Source organism: Acanthopagrus latus, chromosome 7 (assembly GCF_904848185.1).
Source record: "Acanthopagrus latus isolate v.2019 chromosome 7, fAcaLat1.1, whole genome shotgun sequence".
Lineage (NCBI taxonomy): Eukaryota > Metazoa > Chordata > Actinopteri > Spariformes > Sparidae > Acanthopagrus > Acanthopagrus latus.
In genome coordinates, this window is record NC_051045.1 from 18,632,765 (window position 1) to 18,651,388 (window position 18,624).

The following is an 18,624-nucleotide window of genomic DNA, read 5'->3' on the forward strand; positions in this document are numbered from 1 at the left end:
CCATCATGCATTCTGCTGAGCAGCTGAATTTTTGTGAAGCTGTGTTGTTGCAAATGTTCCTTCTAGGTAGAGTTTGTAATGTGCATTTTTAGACCATCGTGGCTTATACTAGCAATTGTTATTTTTGTGCTGGATTGTAGTTTTTACCATTAGTGAAGCGGCTGTAATATTTATCAACAGCTGTAATCTCATTTGAAGGAAGCAGAAATAAAAAGAAGTCTCACTATCACTTTATGTGAAATAAATTAGATCAAGTGAAAGAAACAGATGTCGCTATGATAAAGTGGAGATAACTAAATATTAGTTGGACACTCAAGTGTAAATGTAATGTTTTCATTGTTGTATTAATGCATAATATGAAATATAAATTAAACATACAACATTGTTCACATTAAGTCAAATTCAAATTCAACTGAAACAGCCCTTTTCTGTCATTTTTTGCCTTAAATAAATTGCTTTTTTTGGTTACTTTACAATATTCTTGGCGCCCCCTGCTGCCAGAATATTTTTTTTTCTTTTTTTTTTTTTTCTTTTTTGATACGGGACGCTTCTTTTACGCAGTTCTGAGAATTTGCGCCCAGAGGAAGACGTCTTGTGTTGTCTATGGCTTTACAAAGACACAAACAACCGGGCAAACTTTGAACAAAAATATATTTATTGTTACATGTACCTGCCATGGTCACTGACATATAATAGTTACAATAACTGACATCTGACAAAGGTACTTTCCATTTTTACGCTTAAAAATATGCTGTCAGAGTGTTTTATTTCCTCTGTAACATTTCATCAGACAAATACCATGAACGGTATTGCCTATCCATACATACAGCAATACATTCCACACAGTATGTTGTGCAAAACATAAAATATATGGAGAGGTCTGCAGAATTCATTTATCTTAACTCACAATTGTTAATATACTGGTTTTGAGACTTGTTCAGATTTAATTAGTGGGGCATTGTGCTGTTTGTTGTGCTTGCGAGCATCTGTCAGCAGAAACTAACAGGTGTGTTATTTTCCAAAAATGTGTACAAAACTTTCATATCAAGTTCTTTTTCCTTTTAAGAAGGACGTTTCCATTGTCGATCACTAAAGATGTGCTTCTCCCCCTTACGTGTAGATTATAATCCATGGTGGCATTGTTAAATCAGGGTTGATCATTGTCTATTGTGTTGTGATGATGGTCCAGCGGCTATTAATATGTAAAATGATGGTTAAAGAGTCCATGTGTTTCTTAAAAGAGTGTTTTTTTTTTTTCTTTTTTCCATCATTCTGCTGTCTAACATTTTGAGAAATTCTGAAAACTTTAGCTTCATTTATGTTAGATGAGCAGCACTAATGTTTCTGTTTGGTGTCTTCAACCAACATAAGGATGCATTTACATTTGTCTTATACCTGGACTGTCAGCAGAATAAGTAGAGGCTGAAAATCATCTAACCAACTGTTGATATTTAAGGGGACTGTTCTTTAGTCTGCAAAATCCAGAAACTTTTCCCAGATCACACAACCTCCATCCAGCTATGTTTCCCTCAGAGACGTTTTTCCTCTTCCATCTCGAGTACACTGGGAAAGTGCTTGCAGTAACTTTGGGGAAAAAAAACAATTCTTAGATTTTAATGTTTTCTTTAAAAAAAAAAAAAAAAAAGCAAAGCTGACGTCAATAACTTTGTAACATTCATTCTGGTCTTATAGTGGCAATAAAACAAAACAACTGGGATATCAGCACTGACATGTCTGGCACAGATTATACAGTAGATGCACGCAATACAAAACACTAACACTACAATGGGTTTACCGAGTACAACCAGAATGACATCTATACAGGTCTTCAGTTTGTTATAGTAATGCCTCACAGGTGCTGGTATCCGCTGTCATTTCATCATCACACATGGAGCGCTGACTGCGACATGATTTGATGTGAGAATGATACGATACAAGAAAACAGACCTGATTCACAGCGACAAATCTTAAGGAAACATTACATACACTGTTTTGTCTTACGTTTGTGCTTTAAGATAGTGCTGTGGTCTCATTTTAACAAATGAATACAAAAAATACACATTTAAATCAATTGCTTAACACAAATATTAGTATGAGTATAATGTAACCAGTGTTATGATGAGTTAACCTCCTCCTCTTCCATCCCTGACCTTATTTATACACTGTGCAGTGAGTGTTTAATGAGGATGTGAGGTCATAACTGTAGCAGAGAGGTTAACTCACAGGTAGGTACTGTATACAGCGTTCATATTCCTTAAAACTGTCAACTATAATAAACTATATGAAGTTTGGTTGTTAGTGTTTATCAAAAAGTAAAGAAAGTTTAAAAAAAAGCATCTTGTCTCGCTTGGCTACTCATTTGTACACTTCAGGCGAGCACGACACTTGCTCGTTCTAGGCCACTCGACTACATATTGTGCAGCTTCTGATCTTGTGTTTACGACTAATCATACTGCATGACTCTCCTTTTTATACCTAACTAACATGCAACATATATGCATGATCTAGCATTAAAGGAGATATAATTGTCAAAAAGATTTAGAATAAAACATCCCTTCATACTATGCAAACAAGAGAAACCCTTCGTGTAAACCCTCTTTCAATAAGATTGCCAGGCCGCACTAGGGAATACCAATTTGTGTCACAGTTGCCTGACTGTTTAGTGTGGAGGCAAGTGGAAAAAAAAAATGGTGATCTATTTTTTTAGGTGTGATCTTGATTGTTTCCTGTGTTAATGACTTAAATATGGAAGCCCTTAAAGGCCATGGACGTAATTACTTTTCCAATTGCCCCTATCTTCAGAACGCCAGTCGAGATACTTTTTGCTGTGATAGCGGTTTAATTTGTGTCATCATCTCAGGAAAACAAAGAGATAGCGATATGATTTATCATGACAGAGGGACTTCATAAGGTTTGTAATCAGGACATACACGCTGCCCTGTGGCGTGGGTCTGAGCGGTTTAAACCAATAGCGTATAAACTTTGGCTTTGGATTGGCTTTGTTGGTTTGGCACAATTAGAAGTAGGCATGAGGGATCAGGGTTAGCCAATCAGAGGCATCGGTTAAAACATTTCTTTTTTTTCACCTGATTTCATGGATGAATTGATTTTTCTGAGATGGAAAAAATAAACATTATCAATCATTAAATTATTATAATGTTCTTAAGTCATAAACAAAGGAAAACCAATATTTCAATCAGACTCAGAAAAAAAGGATCAGCAGATCTATTTTTTTCTAACTTGCCTCTCAGTGTTTCCGTAGTAATTCAAAGATTAACAAAATAATAATAATAATAATAATAAAACTGTTGAAGCCAAATCACAGGTGAATGAATGTAAACATGTCAAGAATGTTCAGACAAAAATATCGACTCATGTTGGTCAGTGTGTCCGGCCTTATTCAGCCACCCGCTGCTCCCTCTCCTCAGGAACCGACATGAAGATCTTCTGACAGAACATGGTGAAGATTTCTGAGGAGAAACAACTCATCGCATTAGCTGTGTTTGTTTTCTTTTACTAGGCTGCTACAGGTCAAATACTGTCAGATTTGTATCAAACATCTGATCGACACCTTGTTCGAGGCCGTCGCGCTGGCTGTGTAAACACGCTCCAGCAGGTATTCTCACATGAATCTCATAACAAAATGTAACGAATGCTTCTCCTGCTGCGCCTGAGCAAATAGAGAAAGACGCTATCAAAGAACAGAGATGTCTCACTCACCCAGCATCTTCTTGACCACATGGGGTTTCTTCCACTTGTAGCCCAGTAGGTACGCCGGGACGCCTGTGAGAATGATGCTGCTGCCTACCAGGCACTCAAACGGAGCTGCCCAGAAGGACACGACGATCATGAAGACGCAGCCCAAGACAAAAGTCAAGGGGATAAACAGAGGAAACTGCAGGAAAAAAGAAACAATAGATGTGAGTGTTTGATCCTAGAAAAGAGGACAGAATCACTGCATTATTACCAAACTGATATTCTGAAATGTGTTGAAAACGTATGTTAAGTAGGCTGTATTTTGATGCCAATATATAGATCATCTTAGATCATTACAAGTACATACAGTGTTGTGGTAATTTAGTCTCTCGGCCAGCTGCATCACAAGCTAAGAAGAATACAGTGTTGCCTTGTCGGAGGATCTGAATTTAGATCTAAGAAATAGTCGAGCTGTCTGGTTTGATGAAAGGTTTACTTGTTGGTGGTTCATTTTATAAAACAACTGGGCTGAGAGCACTCAGGCTCAAAGGGAAGATGAAAGACTCTGGTCAGCCAAAGTAATATTCCCATGATGAAACAGAAACAAAGAGCCACTCCCTACTGTTCTGGAAACACAGTGTGGTTCCACTTCCAGCTAATAACAAGAGCAGTGATACAATGGCGCTTTCATTAAAAAAATGAAGAAAGAAAATAAAAAATAGTGGATTCTCGATGAAATCAGAGGATGTGTTGATGTCTTGGGCACACCAGGAACCTGGCTGAGGTTCAGGTAAAACAAGGGTATTGCATCACTCTTTTCAAGAAACACTCCTCTTAGATAGATTTGTAAAACAACCTTCCAGACGTAGGGACTCTACCTTAATTGGCCTTCTGAGGTTGGGCTTGGTGAAGCGCATCCAGACCAAGCCAGCGATGGCCATCCCGACACACAGCCAGGTGAAGAAGCTGAAGAGGTTGATGACAGAGAAGATGTCCTGAGAGATGGCGTACATCATGGACAGCAAACACTGAAACAAGGAAAAGGAAGACGACATTGTATCAGTAAACAGCATATAAACACACATGCTGCACTCGTCAAATGCTTTCATGAACATGTTTTTGATCCCACCTTGTTGGTGTCTAATTTGACACTGAATGTCCAGTGATGACCATTTATTCAACAGGAGACGAACTCTCATATCATTACTATTGGTCACAGCTGATACTTACCGTGAAGATGAGGGATGGCACTGGTGTGAAGAGGTCTGTGTGGACCAATCCCAGAGCAGCAGGGAGCTGACCTTCACGAGCTCCGGCGTAGAACAACCTAGAAGAGAGGAAGCTCAGTAGTTGGTATTCACTGATGAAATACTTTTTGTGAGTTGCCATTTGTGAGTTTTTATCGCACCCAGTTTCTGACATTAATTTCATGTTCAAAGGAATATTATGCTCAAAGCGGTTTTGAACATCCACCAAACAAGCATTCCCTTAGCTAATTTCCAATCATTTGAAAAAAAAAACCATCGTATTTCAGCAGCAAAATGCAATCAACAATACATTTTATTGTGCAAACACACACCGAGCTGAGGTGAACAGGGATCCGTTGACAGCTCCAAAGCAGGACAGTCCCACAAAGACAGGAATCAGCCAGGCCATCACACCAAGATGGTACTCGCCAAAACTCTGCCAAGCAGCACAAAATGTATTAAGGCCACTCAGAAAGCAAAAACAACAGGCCAAAGATGCAACTCAACTGCAAGTTGTAGCTGCGGTAACCCTATGACAGACACATGACACTCACCACGGCAACGGCCTCGGACTCGACCATCTCTTCAGGAGAGATGGTGGTGAAGTAGGCCAGGTTGGTGAGGACGTACACCACCGTCACTATAGGCATGGATATGATGATGGACAACGGCAGGTTCCTGTGGCGGGGAGAGGTCAGAGGTCATTTGAGGAAAAAACATCCAACATATTTTTCTACTTATACATGATTGTTTTAACTGCTTTTATGGGAACAGGAATTTTATTTGCATCCAATTTTACACAATCCAGTCATCATTCATGCTAGATTATATATCAGTTAAAAACATATATGCACATGCATCACATGCATTTTTGAGACTGTTAATATTTCAGGTGGACAAAAACATGGTAACAGCTAAATACTTTATGCAAACCAATGCAACAAAACTCAAGTTAATCATTTGATTTTGTCATCAGAGATGTTGATTCAACTCTACGGCTGTTTTTGAGGCTGCTATTGTGTTAGATTGCATTAAATTGAAAGAGGTACGTGTCACACTGTATATTGTGATTAGTCAGTTAATTGATCAAACAATCAAAAGAAAATGTACTGTTATCTATTTTGATAATAGAGTAATCTTTTCATTTATTTTTTAAGATGAGAAGTCAAATATCTTTTTAGAATCCAGCTTCGTGTCTGTCTGGATCTACTCTATGACATTTATGATAATAAATGAGTCTTTGGTTTTTTACAGTTTCATGGACAAAAGAATCAAGTTGAAGATGTCACTTTGAGCTCTGGCAAATTGTCATGAGCATTATATACAATTTTTTGATATTTTCAAGACTAACTGTCAGATTAATCAATAATAATAATAATATTAATAATAAGAATTTCATTTAATCTAATATATAATATAACCATTAGTTGTAGCCCTAAAACTGTATCTCCAAGCAATAAGCTCAGTCATGATTGCTTGGATCAAACACTTACTCTATCGGCACAATCCTCAAAACAACCATTATCATATTTAAGTCACCTCTCTGGATTGATCATCTCCTCAGTCACGTAGTTCAGGTAATTCCTACAAGAAAATATAGAACACAGCACTATTTTAGGGATTGGCTAGAGATTGTAATTATGTATTGTGTATTCCAAAACAATAGCAAATATTTAGCAGCTATGAATGAATCATTTCTATCTCTGGTATGTAATTATTTCAAAAAAGGTCACAAATGCCTCACCAGCCTCCAAAGGCAAAGAGACCACTGTACAGAGCCAACACGATATTGTCCACCCCCATTTTGCTGCCCTCAAACGACTTTTCCAGCGTCAGGTACGGCACATCGCCTGCACACAGAAAGAAGAAAAAGAAGTTAATGAAATCTCAAAATGAAAGAGAAACGCTCTACTCTCTCTCTTTGAAGTTATAACGTGGTTTCATTAGACATTTAATTGATCCTCATTTAAGGGCTTCTGCCCTTGTTTAATTCTGGTTTGAAGCTGTTGCTGCCTGTCCCTTTGACAGGCTTGACATTTTCTTGCCAGTCGGGACTCCATCTGAGCTTGTTGCCTCTAGGTTTGAGCATCTGCTTTGATGTACTGAAACACAATAAGATTCTGTGTGGCTGACATCTAAAAATTAGCAGAAACATCTTCTGATAGATAAACCTCCAGCTGCAAACGTATATACACAGAAGCTTGAAAATCCAGTTTTTTATTAGCAAAGGTAATTGTCAGGCAGTGTGTGTGTGCGTAAATAAAAAAGGGCGTATGCTTAAAGTCTCTATTCTGTTTGACTCTCTCCTCTACAGTACCTGTCTCTTTCAGATGGTAATGACTCTGCTTTCCTCTATTACACACACATTATTTTCTCACTCTGTCCTTCTCTGAAAGACCACAGTGTGACAACAGCCGGCAAGCTTCGCCGCCTAGTTACCATGGTAACGTGGTGTCGAGCACAATGGTGGTGGGTGTGGCCTTGCAAAAAGAAAAAAAAATGGGGGGAAGAGGAGCAGATGTAGCATGGAGCAAAGGAGGGCCACAATGTCTTCCCGCGCCGTTTTAATTTGAATGAGGGAGTCCATTCAGTTTTTAATATCTGCTGTTATTAAAGATGGAGCTGATATTGCACATTTGAATCCATGTTCGGGGCGTCATTGAAAGGACAATGAGGCATTCTTTGCAGCAATCATCAATGTTTCTCAAATTTTCAAATAATTATCTCACGTACGGTTTCTTTAATGTCCTCTATACTGTGCGGACGAGTCATGTATGAAACCAATTATGCCGTTCGGCTTCATACACCCACACAGGCACAGATGCACATGGTCGCGCTCTTGCTCAGACTCAATCACATGGCTGCAGACAGACAAGCCTTGTGTTCAGACTCAGCAACTGTGCTAACAAACTGAAAGGAGGGCAGTCTGCTTGGTTGGGCTCATTAGTGTTGGTCAACAATTTGTTGATCATTAGAGACAAAAGAAATAGACCTGCCTTGTCAGAACTACTGACACACATAAGGATGGGACAATAATGGAGAGGACATTACTTTGTAAGATGAAAAAAAACTACAATTGGTAATGGGATTTGTTTTATTACACTTAATGCACCATGAGTGTGATAAACAACAATGAAAACAAGCAGGAGATGGTTTAACACTGTGCAGAGGTGCATGCTGGGAAATACACTGTACACGTATCATGGGCAGCAAAGGCAGTAATACAAAAAACTCATGACTTACTATTTAAGTCAAATTGGGTAATTTGTTTTTTTGAGTAACCTTTGTTGTGTTATAATTGCTGCTTTTTCTCTCTGCATATCCCTGGAAAAGGCCTGACAGTGACAAACATCATAAAACCAACCTTGGTTTTTTCTCAACATTGTTGCCTCTGTCTGTCAGTCAGTGAGTAGGTGGGACTTACCTGTGCCAATCTGGATGAAGCCGAAGAGGATGATGATGATCAGGGCCACCAGTTTGGAGGCCGTGAACAAGTCCTGGACCTTTGTGGCCGCTCTCACGCTGATGCAGTTTACAAACGTCAGGGAGGCTACAGGAGACACACAAGAGAGTAAGAATCAAGAATGAGAGGGGTAATGCCTTGAGAATTTGAATTCTTTGTCATTTGGATAAAAGGACAACATATTTCTACAGTCAGTCTTTGCAAGACAGCCAAACACCCCCACTCACTAAGACACAGGCAGGCGATGAGCTTGGCAGCACTGTCGGGCACAGAGCAGTTTGGGTAGAGAGGTTTCAGCAGGTACGTGGCGAACACCAGCGACACAACATACTGCGATGACGGCCGGATGATGAGCATCTCAACCCACAGCTTTAAAAAAGCCGCCAGCTCGCCGTACACTTCCAGGATGTAAGTATAGTCTCCCCCAGACTTGGTGATGGTCGTGCCCAGCTCAGCGTAGCACAGGGCACCCATGGTTGAGATGACGCCGCAGGCAGACCACACGATCAGGGAGAGCCCAGCTGAGCCAGTCTCCTTAACCACACCCGTTGGAGTGACAAAAATGCCTGAGCCGATGATGGTGCCTATGATCATCCCCACACCATTGAAGAGGGTGATGCTGCGTTTGAGAACGACCTTCTCCCCTTTGGCGGGCGAGCCATCTGTAGGGCTTGTGGCGGCTGATGCAGGGACCATGGGGCTGGATGGAGATGCCGACTGATCTGCAATCAGACCATCTTGGTCTGGGTGTGCTTCAGCTGCTGGAGTTGAAAGGAGAACAGACAAGATAATTTCACAATTAAGGCATTTAGTGGTCATAAAAAAAAGAGAGGGATTCATCAAATTGGCAAAGTTTTGTTTGAAGTTTCTGAGCTGAGACAGTTTAGGCAGCAGTTAATTAACAAAACAGACAAGGCTTTTCTAGCATGGGTACACATGTCAGCAGGTGTCAGCTGTTGTCAAACAGGTTAAGCAGGATCATCGGGATAATTTGAAAACCCGTTGCAGAAGAATGGCTGTTATCTGCCTAATTTACAACCCCCAAGTGTGACACACCTTGCCTCAGTGTTTACGAGGCTCACAAGGTCTAATTTTGTGTAACATTTACTCACCTGTCAATTTCACACACACATACACACACACACAACCATAATAATACAAGGCATCTCCATAGCCACATGTATTTTTGCATCAGGCAATGTTGCATCAGGGCACATGGCAGCATAACGCAGCTCTGCACCATGTGGTTATCTACAGGAGTGTGAGCACGCACTGTACCTACCCTCCATCTTCTCCTGGCTCGCCGCCTTGGCAACGCTCTCCCGGCTGCTCCGTGATTTCAGCTCCGGCTCAGCCATCTTCCTTCTTAATCTGGGTCCCCTTGTCTTGTCTTTTTCCTCCTGCCCCCCTTTTCCTTCCTCTCTTTATGTTCCCTTCCTCCCTCTGTCTGGATTTCCTCTTTCTGTCTCTCTGTCTCTTTCTCTCTCTCTCTCTCTCTCTCACACACACACATACACACACAACCCACCCCCCCTCAACTCTCTCTCTCTCTCTAATCTCCCTCCCTGATTCGTCCTCTCTTATACACACACTCTCCTGCACACACTGCGTTCGTTACTCAGACTGGAATTCATCTGACCCTGATCCTCTCTCTGTCTCTCCCTCCCTCCCTCAGTCTCGCCAGGACACGGCAGGGAGGAGCTGGACCTTTGTGATGCTGCTGCTGCCTGAGCCTACGCCCACTCCAAATGAATGATGGGATGGCTCAGAGGAAGGGAAGTAGATTACAGGCAGGCACCATTCGGAGGGGCCACCATGTGACGCTGTAATCTTTTTGTGTGCTACCTAATCCAGTAGCATACAGTATGTCAGTGTGTGTCTTTGTAGGGCTCATGTCAGGGTGTATTAGCAGGGATGCTGTAAATCTAGAGCTCCCTCCAGTGGTGCCAACATGGAAAAACAAGTGCCTTTGTCCCTCCCATGTCATGCAGAAATGTGACGCCACTGAGAAAATGGAGCAGCACTGGCCATATTCAGCAGCGACCATGCAGAATAACAATAATATGTCTAATGTTATTCCTGTATCTCCAAATGGTTTTTCCACCATCTTGAATTGTTCAGACAGGACAGATTCTACACAGCACTACAATTATATATTTTTTCTCCTTTCAAGAGCAAAATTAGGTAGTAGTAGAAATTGTGTTGATTGATATTCTGTACTGTTAAAAATTAAATTGACTGCTTGGGTTACTTAAAATACATAGATTTACTGTATATGTGCACTTGCAGGGAATCTAAGCCACGTAGCTCATATTAATTTAAACTATTTGGGAGGGATACTTAATCAAACATCACAAAATTAAGAAAACTGTTTCCAAAATGTTATTGAGACTGTGACATTAGTCCCAAGGGGACTTTCATGTTCTATGAACAAATTACAGCCTGTGACGTCAGGTTCATTTATTTCAATTAATCCCAGGCACTCACAGCTAGCTCGACGCTCAAGAGCTGCACGTCACGTTTTCGACCACAAGATGACGGCCTCAGCACGTTTAAAAATGCTCTCTCCGGCACTTCACTGTCAGCTGTTGTGGTTGAGTATAAAGGTAACTGCACAAGAAGGAGATGGTGTAAATAAATTTTAAAAAAAAAGCATTTTCTCATTTTAGACTCTAACAAACTGATGATCCCTTTGTAAAACGATCACATCGTGTGTTCTCGAGTCCGAAAGTAACGTAAACCGGCACTTCCTGTGCCGGTTGCTAAGTAACCGCTGTGCTCAACACGGAAGAGCTCGCTTAAAGCTAATTAAACTAGCGTAGGGGCATTAGCGCCTCTGAATTACAATAGTGTGTAAGATATATATATGTATATTAAGAAAAAAGTGCATTCCGAGAATGAGCCCCGTTCTGTTTCTGCGTTAGTGACTGCTCACTTGCATTACTAGTAACGCTGACAAAGTCCACAAGCGGACACCAAGCTCTGCTCATATGAACGTCTTAGCTTGTTCGCGGTGCGGCGCTAGCGGACACTGGAATCACCCAGCGGCACTTTCTGCCTCGAGTCCGGGGACTTTCCCCTGGGCGGCGGGGAGAAATCTGATTCTCTGCATGTAGCCCAGAGTGCAAGACTTCCGAATGCCCGGATGTGAGGAGGGGAAGCGACTTATAAATACGAGCCCATGTGGAAATTATTGTCCATCACGGTGTCGCAATTGTTGGTTATAACTCAGCAACGTCTCGCTAATCTCTTAAATTGCACGGTAGTCAGAGCAGCCTCACACAAAGCTCGTCTCCGCAATAGTAAGTAGTTAGAACTTGAATGATACTGTTACAGACGCAAGGCATCATGGGAAATTTTAAAGGCATAGTGGCTAAAAAAAACCATGCAGATTACAAAAGTGTTAAATGTAACACATAAGTAGGAAAAACACTCACTGCCAATCATGCATTTTCATGTCAGACTCATCATTGTTGTCTTTCACTGTAGTTAAGTATTTTTTTGTTGTATTTTACGTCTGTAATTTTTTCACTTACTTACATGCATGACACCATATAACCCACTCAGTTACTTTTACAATTGTCAGTGAGGGCTGAGTGCAATTCTAATTAAAAAGATTATTAGTTACCTTTCAACCATTGATGATTAGCCCAATCGGCAACAAATAGGTAGATATTACTTTTACTGAAGTATTATTTTTAGTGCCAGTAGTTGCACCTCAGTACTTTACTTGTACTTGTACTTGAATATGGGATTTCTTGCAAGTTATTGCCTATTTGATTTCAGTGGAAACACTAGAAAAAGAAATGAAACTCTAAACAAAGGAAAAACCTTTGAGAGTTTTAATGTGAGAAATTGTTCAGTTTTATTCATTTTTATTAAGGGGAAGTAACTGTATTTTCTCTCCTCCATAATTTCTTATCCAGTAGCAGAATTGTGTTTAATGTGATGCATTAAGAGTGTCTCCATATATAACAACAAAAGGCATAAGTTTCATTTAGATTAATGAAAACGTCTCTCTTACCCAACATGCCATTATAGCTTCCATTCCACTGTTTTACAAGTAATGATTTATATTTTAAAAAACACACGAAACACTGTCAAATGTACAAAAAAACAGTCTTGCGATGGGGAAGGGCTGAGTCATTTGTCAATAGCTTTCATTGCAGTGTAGCATCTGATAGTGAGGTAGATGGTGAGAGAGCGAACAGAAATCATGAGTTACTGTAGTGTGAATAGTTCTCGCATAGGCAGCCAGATGGTGCAAAATCTCATCATTTATGATAAATGTCATACTTAATGTGATGTATGAGCTAGAAACAGCCCCAGGACCAAACTGAAACAATCCCTTCCTCCTCTTTTAGCTACGAAAATACATGAGACATGATCATTTACATTTCTGTATTTGATTTAACTTGCAAAAAATAATCTCTCCACGCCAAAGAAGATGAGTGCAAAATCAACAACAGTGTATGAGGTCCAAACTGTCAGTAGTGTCAGAAAGCATTCCTAAAACATAAAACTTTGAACCTACAGCTATTTTCTTGTTATTTGACCTGTATGCAGGCGGAGGAGGAATTCAAACCTTTTATTTTAATTGAACATGTCATAATCAAAAATACTGCATTATAAATCAATGTGTTCAAAGTAAAATCACAGAGGCATTATCAACAACATGATAGAATTTTATAATCAACATTTTTATTGATTTATCAGTGTGTAAGCTGCATCGCTTTTACTAGGGTAAAATTTTAACAAAATATCTTTACACTTATTCAAGTAGGTCTTTGGGGTACTTTTTACAACACTGGAAAATAGGAATACTATATTACCTTAAAACTGCACTTGAGTGCACTGTCAGTACTTCATCCTTGCACACCAAAGCAAACCTAAAATCTCCTGGTTAATATTTTCCATAATAATACATTTTCTCTTGTTGCTTCATAACCCAAAGAGCTATTTTAAAATCCAGCACTTCCGTGAGGTGACATGATAATGGAAGTGAAGTCATTGGTATGAATATGACATGTTGGAGCTGGAACTGTGATGGCAGATGATGATGATGGACAGACGGGATGTGCTGCAGCCCACACAGTGAGCACTGTGACAGTCAGCATCTTACAGGGTGCCTTTATTGTGTGTGTGTGTGTGTGTGTGTGTGTGTGTGTGTGTGTGTGTGTGTGTGTGTGTGTGTGTATGCGTGCGTGCTTACGTGTGTGCGTGCGTGCATGTGTGTGTGCGTGCGTGTGTGTGTGTGCTTTCACATGTCAGAGTATTAATGAAAAAATGCATCATCACAGAGTTAAAGCAACACCGTTTTAATACTCCGGGTGGTAAAAATGTTTGAAGTTCAAAGTTTTTTTTCTACAAGAGCAAGATTTGAAAACGCTTACCTCATGAGTCTCATTGAATGCAGCATCTTAATCTGCAAAAGATTAAGTGGTTGTACTTCAAAGTTCTACTTACCTGTGAGTGGTTGCAGTTCTTGAGCAGAAGAATCAAGCAAGTTTGTTAAAATCAGCAAAGACAAGACCATCAGAGCAATACAAAATGTTTGCTTGGCATACATGTCAACAGTTTTGGTAAATTTCCATGTACTTTGCATTGGAATGTGTCACAGGCCCTGAATTTAATCTTTCACTAAGATATCTTCTTTTTTCTTATATGCTTTGTTTTACCTGCCTTTGTGTGTATCTGGTTTTCTCTTGTCATGTATGTTGTTTCCATATTTTTCCTGCTTTTCATTTATATTTTCACTGCTCCCCTTTTTTCTCTCGTTGCTCCCTCCGGCTTTCTTCTCACTCAAATCTGTAATCTCTTTTCACAGGCAGCCTCAATCTCCTCTGTTTTCACCTCTTAATCCTATCATCTTCTTTTCTCAATCAGCTTTTTACTAGCTTATTTCACTCTCATTCCAGTCTCTCCACCCATTTTTCTTTTTTGTCTTGTTTTTTGCCCCCACTCTTCCATCCCACACTTTTTGACTGCAGAGTATCCGTCTGTAAAGGAGAGGCAGAGATAACTTCATGATGAATGTTATATCACTGAAGATCAGCTTTCAAAGATCTGAAGTGAAGCTGAACGTCAGAGCTGTTGAATCCTAAAATAGTTTGCAATAATGTACTAAATCTGTAGGTTTACTGTTTCCTCAACACGGTATGTAATGGTGCATTTATACCACATGGCAGAAATGTCTTTATGGACACCCATATGTGACTGTTGAACCATGGATTTAAAGGTCCACACTACCCTATGGTGATTTCTAAAACCACCAAAAATTCTCTCTAGAGTCAGTATTTGGTTTGTCCCTCTAGCCTACTGTAGAAAAATGGAGATGCAACATAGTGTAGTGTGCAATTTAGAAAGAGGATTGTTCTTCCCCCTTGATAAAGGAAACAAAACACAAGGATTCTCAGTTGCAGGTGATTATTCATGAATGAAAACATAATTATGAATATTTTATTCGATTTCTGGCAATAGATCAATAGATTAATGTGCTACTGTATACATTTCCATAACATTTGGATGCCTTGCAGAGATTTGCTCCGATTCTGCCTAAAGAGGTCTAACCACTCCAATTGGTGCTTCATTTCATCCCAAAGGAATTGGTTGGGCCAGTCGTGTTCTCAAAGTACACAGGAACAAATAAAAAATAGAATATCACTTTTATGTATATATGTATTTATGTTTCTTATATATAAAATGCTATTTGGAATGAATAACATATATGATATTATTTTTATTGCATTACTTGGCTTCATTTCTGTACTGAGCTCATGGTGTACGGGGGTGTTGTGATAAAGTGTTACCTCCAATGTAGAAGGAAACCACTGTATAAAACATTAGCGCATGCTGTGGCATTAATATTTCTCATGATACAAAATAAGCAGGAACCATTAAGAACAGCCTCAGATACACACTATAATATGGACAGCAGGTGTTTATACACTTTATGTAATGTGGTGAAAATGCATTGTTAACACAGCAGATTTTCTACACAGGTTTTAAACATCTGCACTCTTTTAATTTAATTATTTGTAATAAATATAATTATTATCTTGCAATCTTACCTCCAGAAATGTAAGATTGTTCACATACTTCTACGTCACATGCCACTGTACTCCAAAATGTCCTCTATTCTCTGATTCTTTCGGTTTCGGCCTCCTCATTATTTCCCTTAATTCCCTCTCCTCTCCCCCACTTTTTGTCCTCTATTTCATGTTGCCAATTTACCATCTCTCCACTCTTCAAAGAACATCCTCCCCCTTGTTTTCATCATCCACTGACATTCCTCTCCATTTCATTTTCTTTTTTTTCATCAGGCATCCCTCTAGCCAAACCTCCTGCATTCCCCTCTGATAACCCAACTCTGACTGTAAAAGATGATGATGGTCCATTTATTTTACCTTCCCCCTGTTCTTCCCTTCATTGTTTCCACATCCCTCCCCAGTGTTATTCTACCTCCTTTTCCCATCTAATTGTCCTCGCTCCGTCTCTCTTCCTGTGATCCTCCTGTGTGCTCGTCGCTCTGGTGCTTTTAGCTCCACATCCTCTTGAACCTCTCCACTGCTCTGTGGTCGGTCAAGTGTTATCTTTTTTATGTCGAGCCAGACTATCCAGATAGTGATATACTGAATAATTGCCACACTTTGATTCAGTCTTCTTTGTAGAAAATCATCACAAACATGCAATACAGGGGTTGTTTTTAGTTCATCTAAAGCTTGTTAAGCACTGACATAATGATCTGCTTCAGATTTGGTTCCTGGCATCGTTATGGTTACAATGCTAGTCAGTGAGAGAATAATACAGACCTGTAAGTCTTGAAACAGCAAGTACAATGAAATGTGTTTATTGGCAGGAGCAGGAACACCAACTAAACCTAACGCTGAACGAAACGCGAGAGGCTCCACCGTCGCTCTGCTTGTGAGCTGACGCACTCCTCCAGTCATGTTTGTGTCATCCGCAGCAAATATGCGGCCAATGGAAGTAGGCAGCGGAGCCCATCTGATAAGACAGATCAAACGCCCTCTAATTCCAGAAATATATTTTGCGCCTCGAGCCGTCAGTAATCCCTCTTTGATCGACTGTCACTAATCTGGCCTGGAAAAATGCTTGAAAACATGCAACCGTACCCATCGCTGCATTTCTCTGAATCTTTCTACTCCCACTTCCTCCTCCTCCTCCTCCATCAATCCTGCTGTTACCTTATAGCTTATCACAAGGCCACGGGTGTGTTGTTGTGTTTGTGCGTGTGTTTGTGTGTTGCACGTGGGGAAATGAGAGCTCAGGCTCTCTGCTTGAGTTTGCTTCCCCGTTGGCGTCAATGTGACCTGACAGCTGACCCTGATTTTGCTCTGCCAATGTCTCTTCACCCACCATTTACTCCTCCCTCTCTTCCCTTGCTACTCTCTGGACTGGTTCATTCCCTACCACCCTGCCTCCAACCACTTATTGTTAATTATACACACGCAAAAACACATGCACCTAAGCTCCTTATTGACCAAATAGTTGTGTGGTGACACTCAAGTGCACTAACATCCTGGACGGAAGCCTCTTGTCAGCTAATGGGTGCCAAACATCACAAATGGCATCCATTTACAGGCAAATTACCCAGAGCCAATACATATAAATACATTGACCGACACTCCTTCTCTTGTGTCAACCTTACATTCATTAGTGTCTGCTCACTCGGCTGTGGAAATAGGCCATTCTCTGACCAATTTGTGCGAGGAAATTGCACAAAAAGACATAATGGCATCAGCGTATTGAGTGTGTTCCTAAGAGGATTGAAAATATACCCTCATTGGTTCTGAGAGGCCTGACAGGATGTTTATATGTACATGTGAAAAATTATATATGTATATATATATATATATATATATATATATATATACACACACACACACATAAATAAAAAAGATGTTCTTCAGCCCACACAGCTGGCTTGGTGTTTTGGCCCCAACATATCTGCCGAAGCCCCACTGTCACAGAGGAGAAAATAGCAGTGGGGAAGGATTAGGATGTGAGATCTGAAGCAGCAGAAGAATTTATCTCAGAGAGAGGCTGCGAGCTGCAATAAAGCCCCCCCTGCATTTCAGCATCCTCACTTCATACAGCTCCCATCACAGAAAAATCTGTCCATTTACTGTGAGAGCCATGTGACATATGTAAGGCTGTGAGAACACGAGGTAATACATTAAACACTGGCCTATTTTAAGTGTCTGAATATCCACTTATGGATAATAGGAGTAAGTACATGTTAGTACTTAAATGAAATCCTCACTTGCGAGTCCTATTGTACGTAAGTATTAGGAGGCACAAAGAGACAAATTTCCAAGGCTTGGTCGGTAATACACTCAAGACAAATATAACCTGATGTGTATGTATTATTAAGACTGAAAATACAGCGCAAGTGTGAGCTGGAAACTCTGGCTGTCAACTTTCCAAGTACGAGCTGTTTCAGCTCGCGTTTGAAGAAAAAGGGCAAACTGGCTTTGAAGAATGAAAACCAGCCAGCTGCTCTACATTCAGCACGAGGTGAGCTTGAAATTGTTCCGTTGTTTGTTTATACGTTTCTCAAAGTTTCCAGCTGATAAGACCGCCCAAACCAAGTTTGTATTTTCAAAGGATTTCAGTCTGTCAGTCTTATTCAGCCAAGAAGAAGGAACATAATGTTCTGCTGCAATTGAAAGATGAAATATAGTATGAAACACTTTATTTACTATTGGTGATTTAACGCAGGACAGGCCAACTTAAATCATGAATAAAGATGAATACAACATGAGCAGGAGGCTCAGGGTACATGGGGTGACTATTTTCGTCACACATCCATCCAAAAATCTGTCAGGTGCCACTGAATTCCAATGTGGCCCCTGAAGCTAAAGCCCTGAGCTTTTAAGCCCTGAGTGTTTGAATGAGTTTCAAGGGCCAAAAATGCTATAATATGAATGGGACAGCACTTTATTTTACCTTGTAGGCTTTTGACTTTTTATATAATATAATAATATAAAAAACAAAAAACAGGAGTACACATACAGATAAAAATAACATTAAGTCAGTGTTCCATAGTGTTTCAAAAGCTTATTACTTTTATTTTTAATTGTTTAGGCCTCATTAACTGAGTGACTTAAGACAATGTCAGAAGTAATGATGAACATTTCTATTTGTGATAAAAACAGAATATAGCATATCAAATCATTTAAGCAGCCAGATTATTGT

The 18,624-nt window shown here is 40.0% G+C and overlaps 1 protein-coding gene across 2 annotated transcripts; it reads right to left on the bottom strand.

Annotated features, from left to right (window-relative positions):
• Positions 1–1,635: 1,635 nt before the first annotated feature.
• LOC119023502 (large neutral amino acids transporter small subunit 1-like) lies at positions 1,636–11,676 on the bottom strand. 2 transcript variants are annotated; one of them, XM_037105485.1, is made up of 11 exons: positions 9,689–11,676; positions 8,634–9,164; positions 8,368–8,493; positions 6,688–6,793; positions 6,483–6,527; positions 5,498–5,621; positions 5,276–5,379; positions 4,927–5,023; positions 4,575–4,724; positions 3,721–3,895; positions 1,636–3,470 (listed from the first exon to the last, which is right to left on the bottom strand). In XM_037105485.1, the coding sequence occupies exons 1-11, from the start codon at positions 9,762–9,764 to the stop codon at positions 3,397–3,399; spliced, it is 1,608 nt and encodes a 535-aa protein (XP_036961380.1). In that variant the 5' UTR covers positions 9,765–11,676; the 3' UTR covers positions 1,636–3,396. The 2 variants fall into 2 exon arrangements, with proteins under 2 accessions (XP_036961380.1, XP_036961379.1); XM_037105484.1 differs by having other exon boundaries at positions 8,634–9,167; positions 9,689–11,672.
• Positions 11,677–18,624: the final 6,948 nt, after the last annotated feature.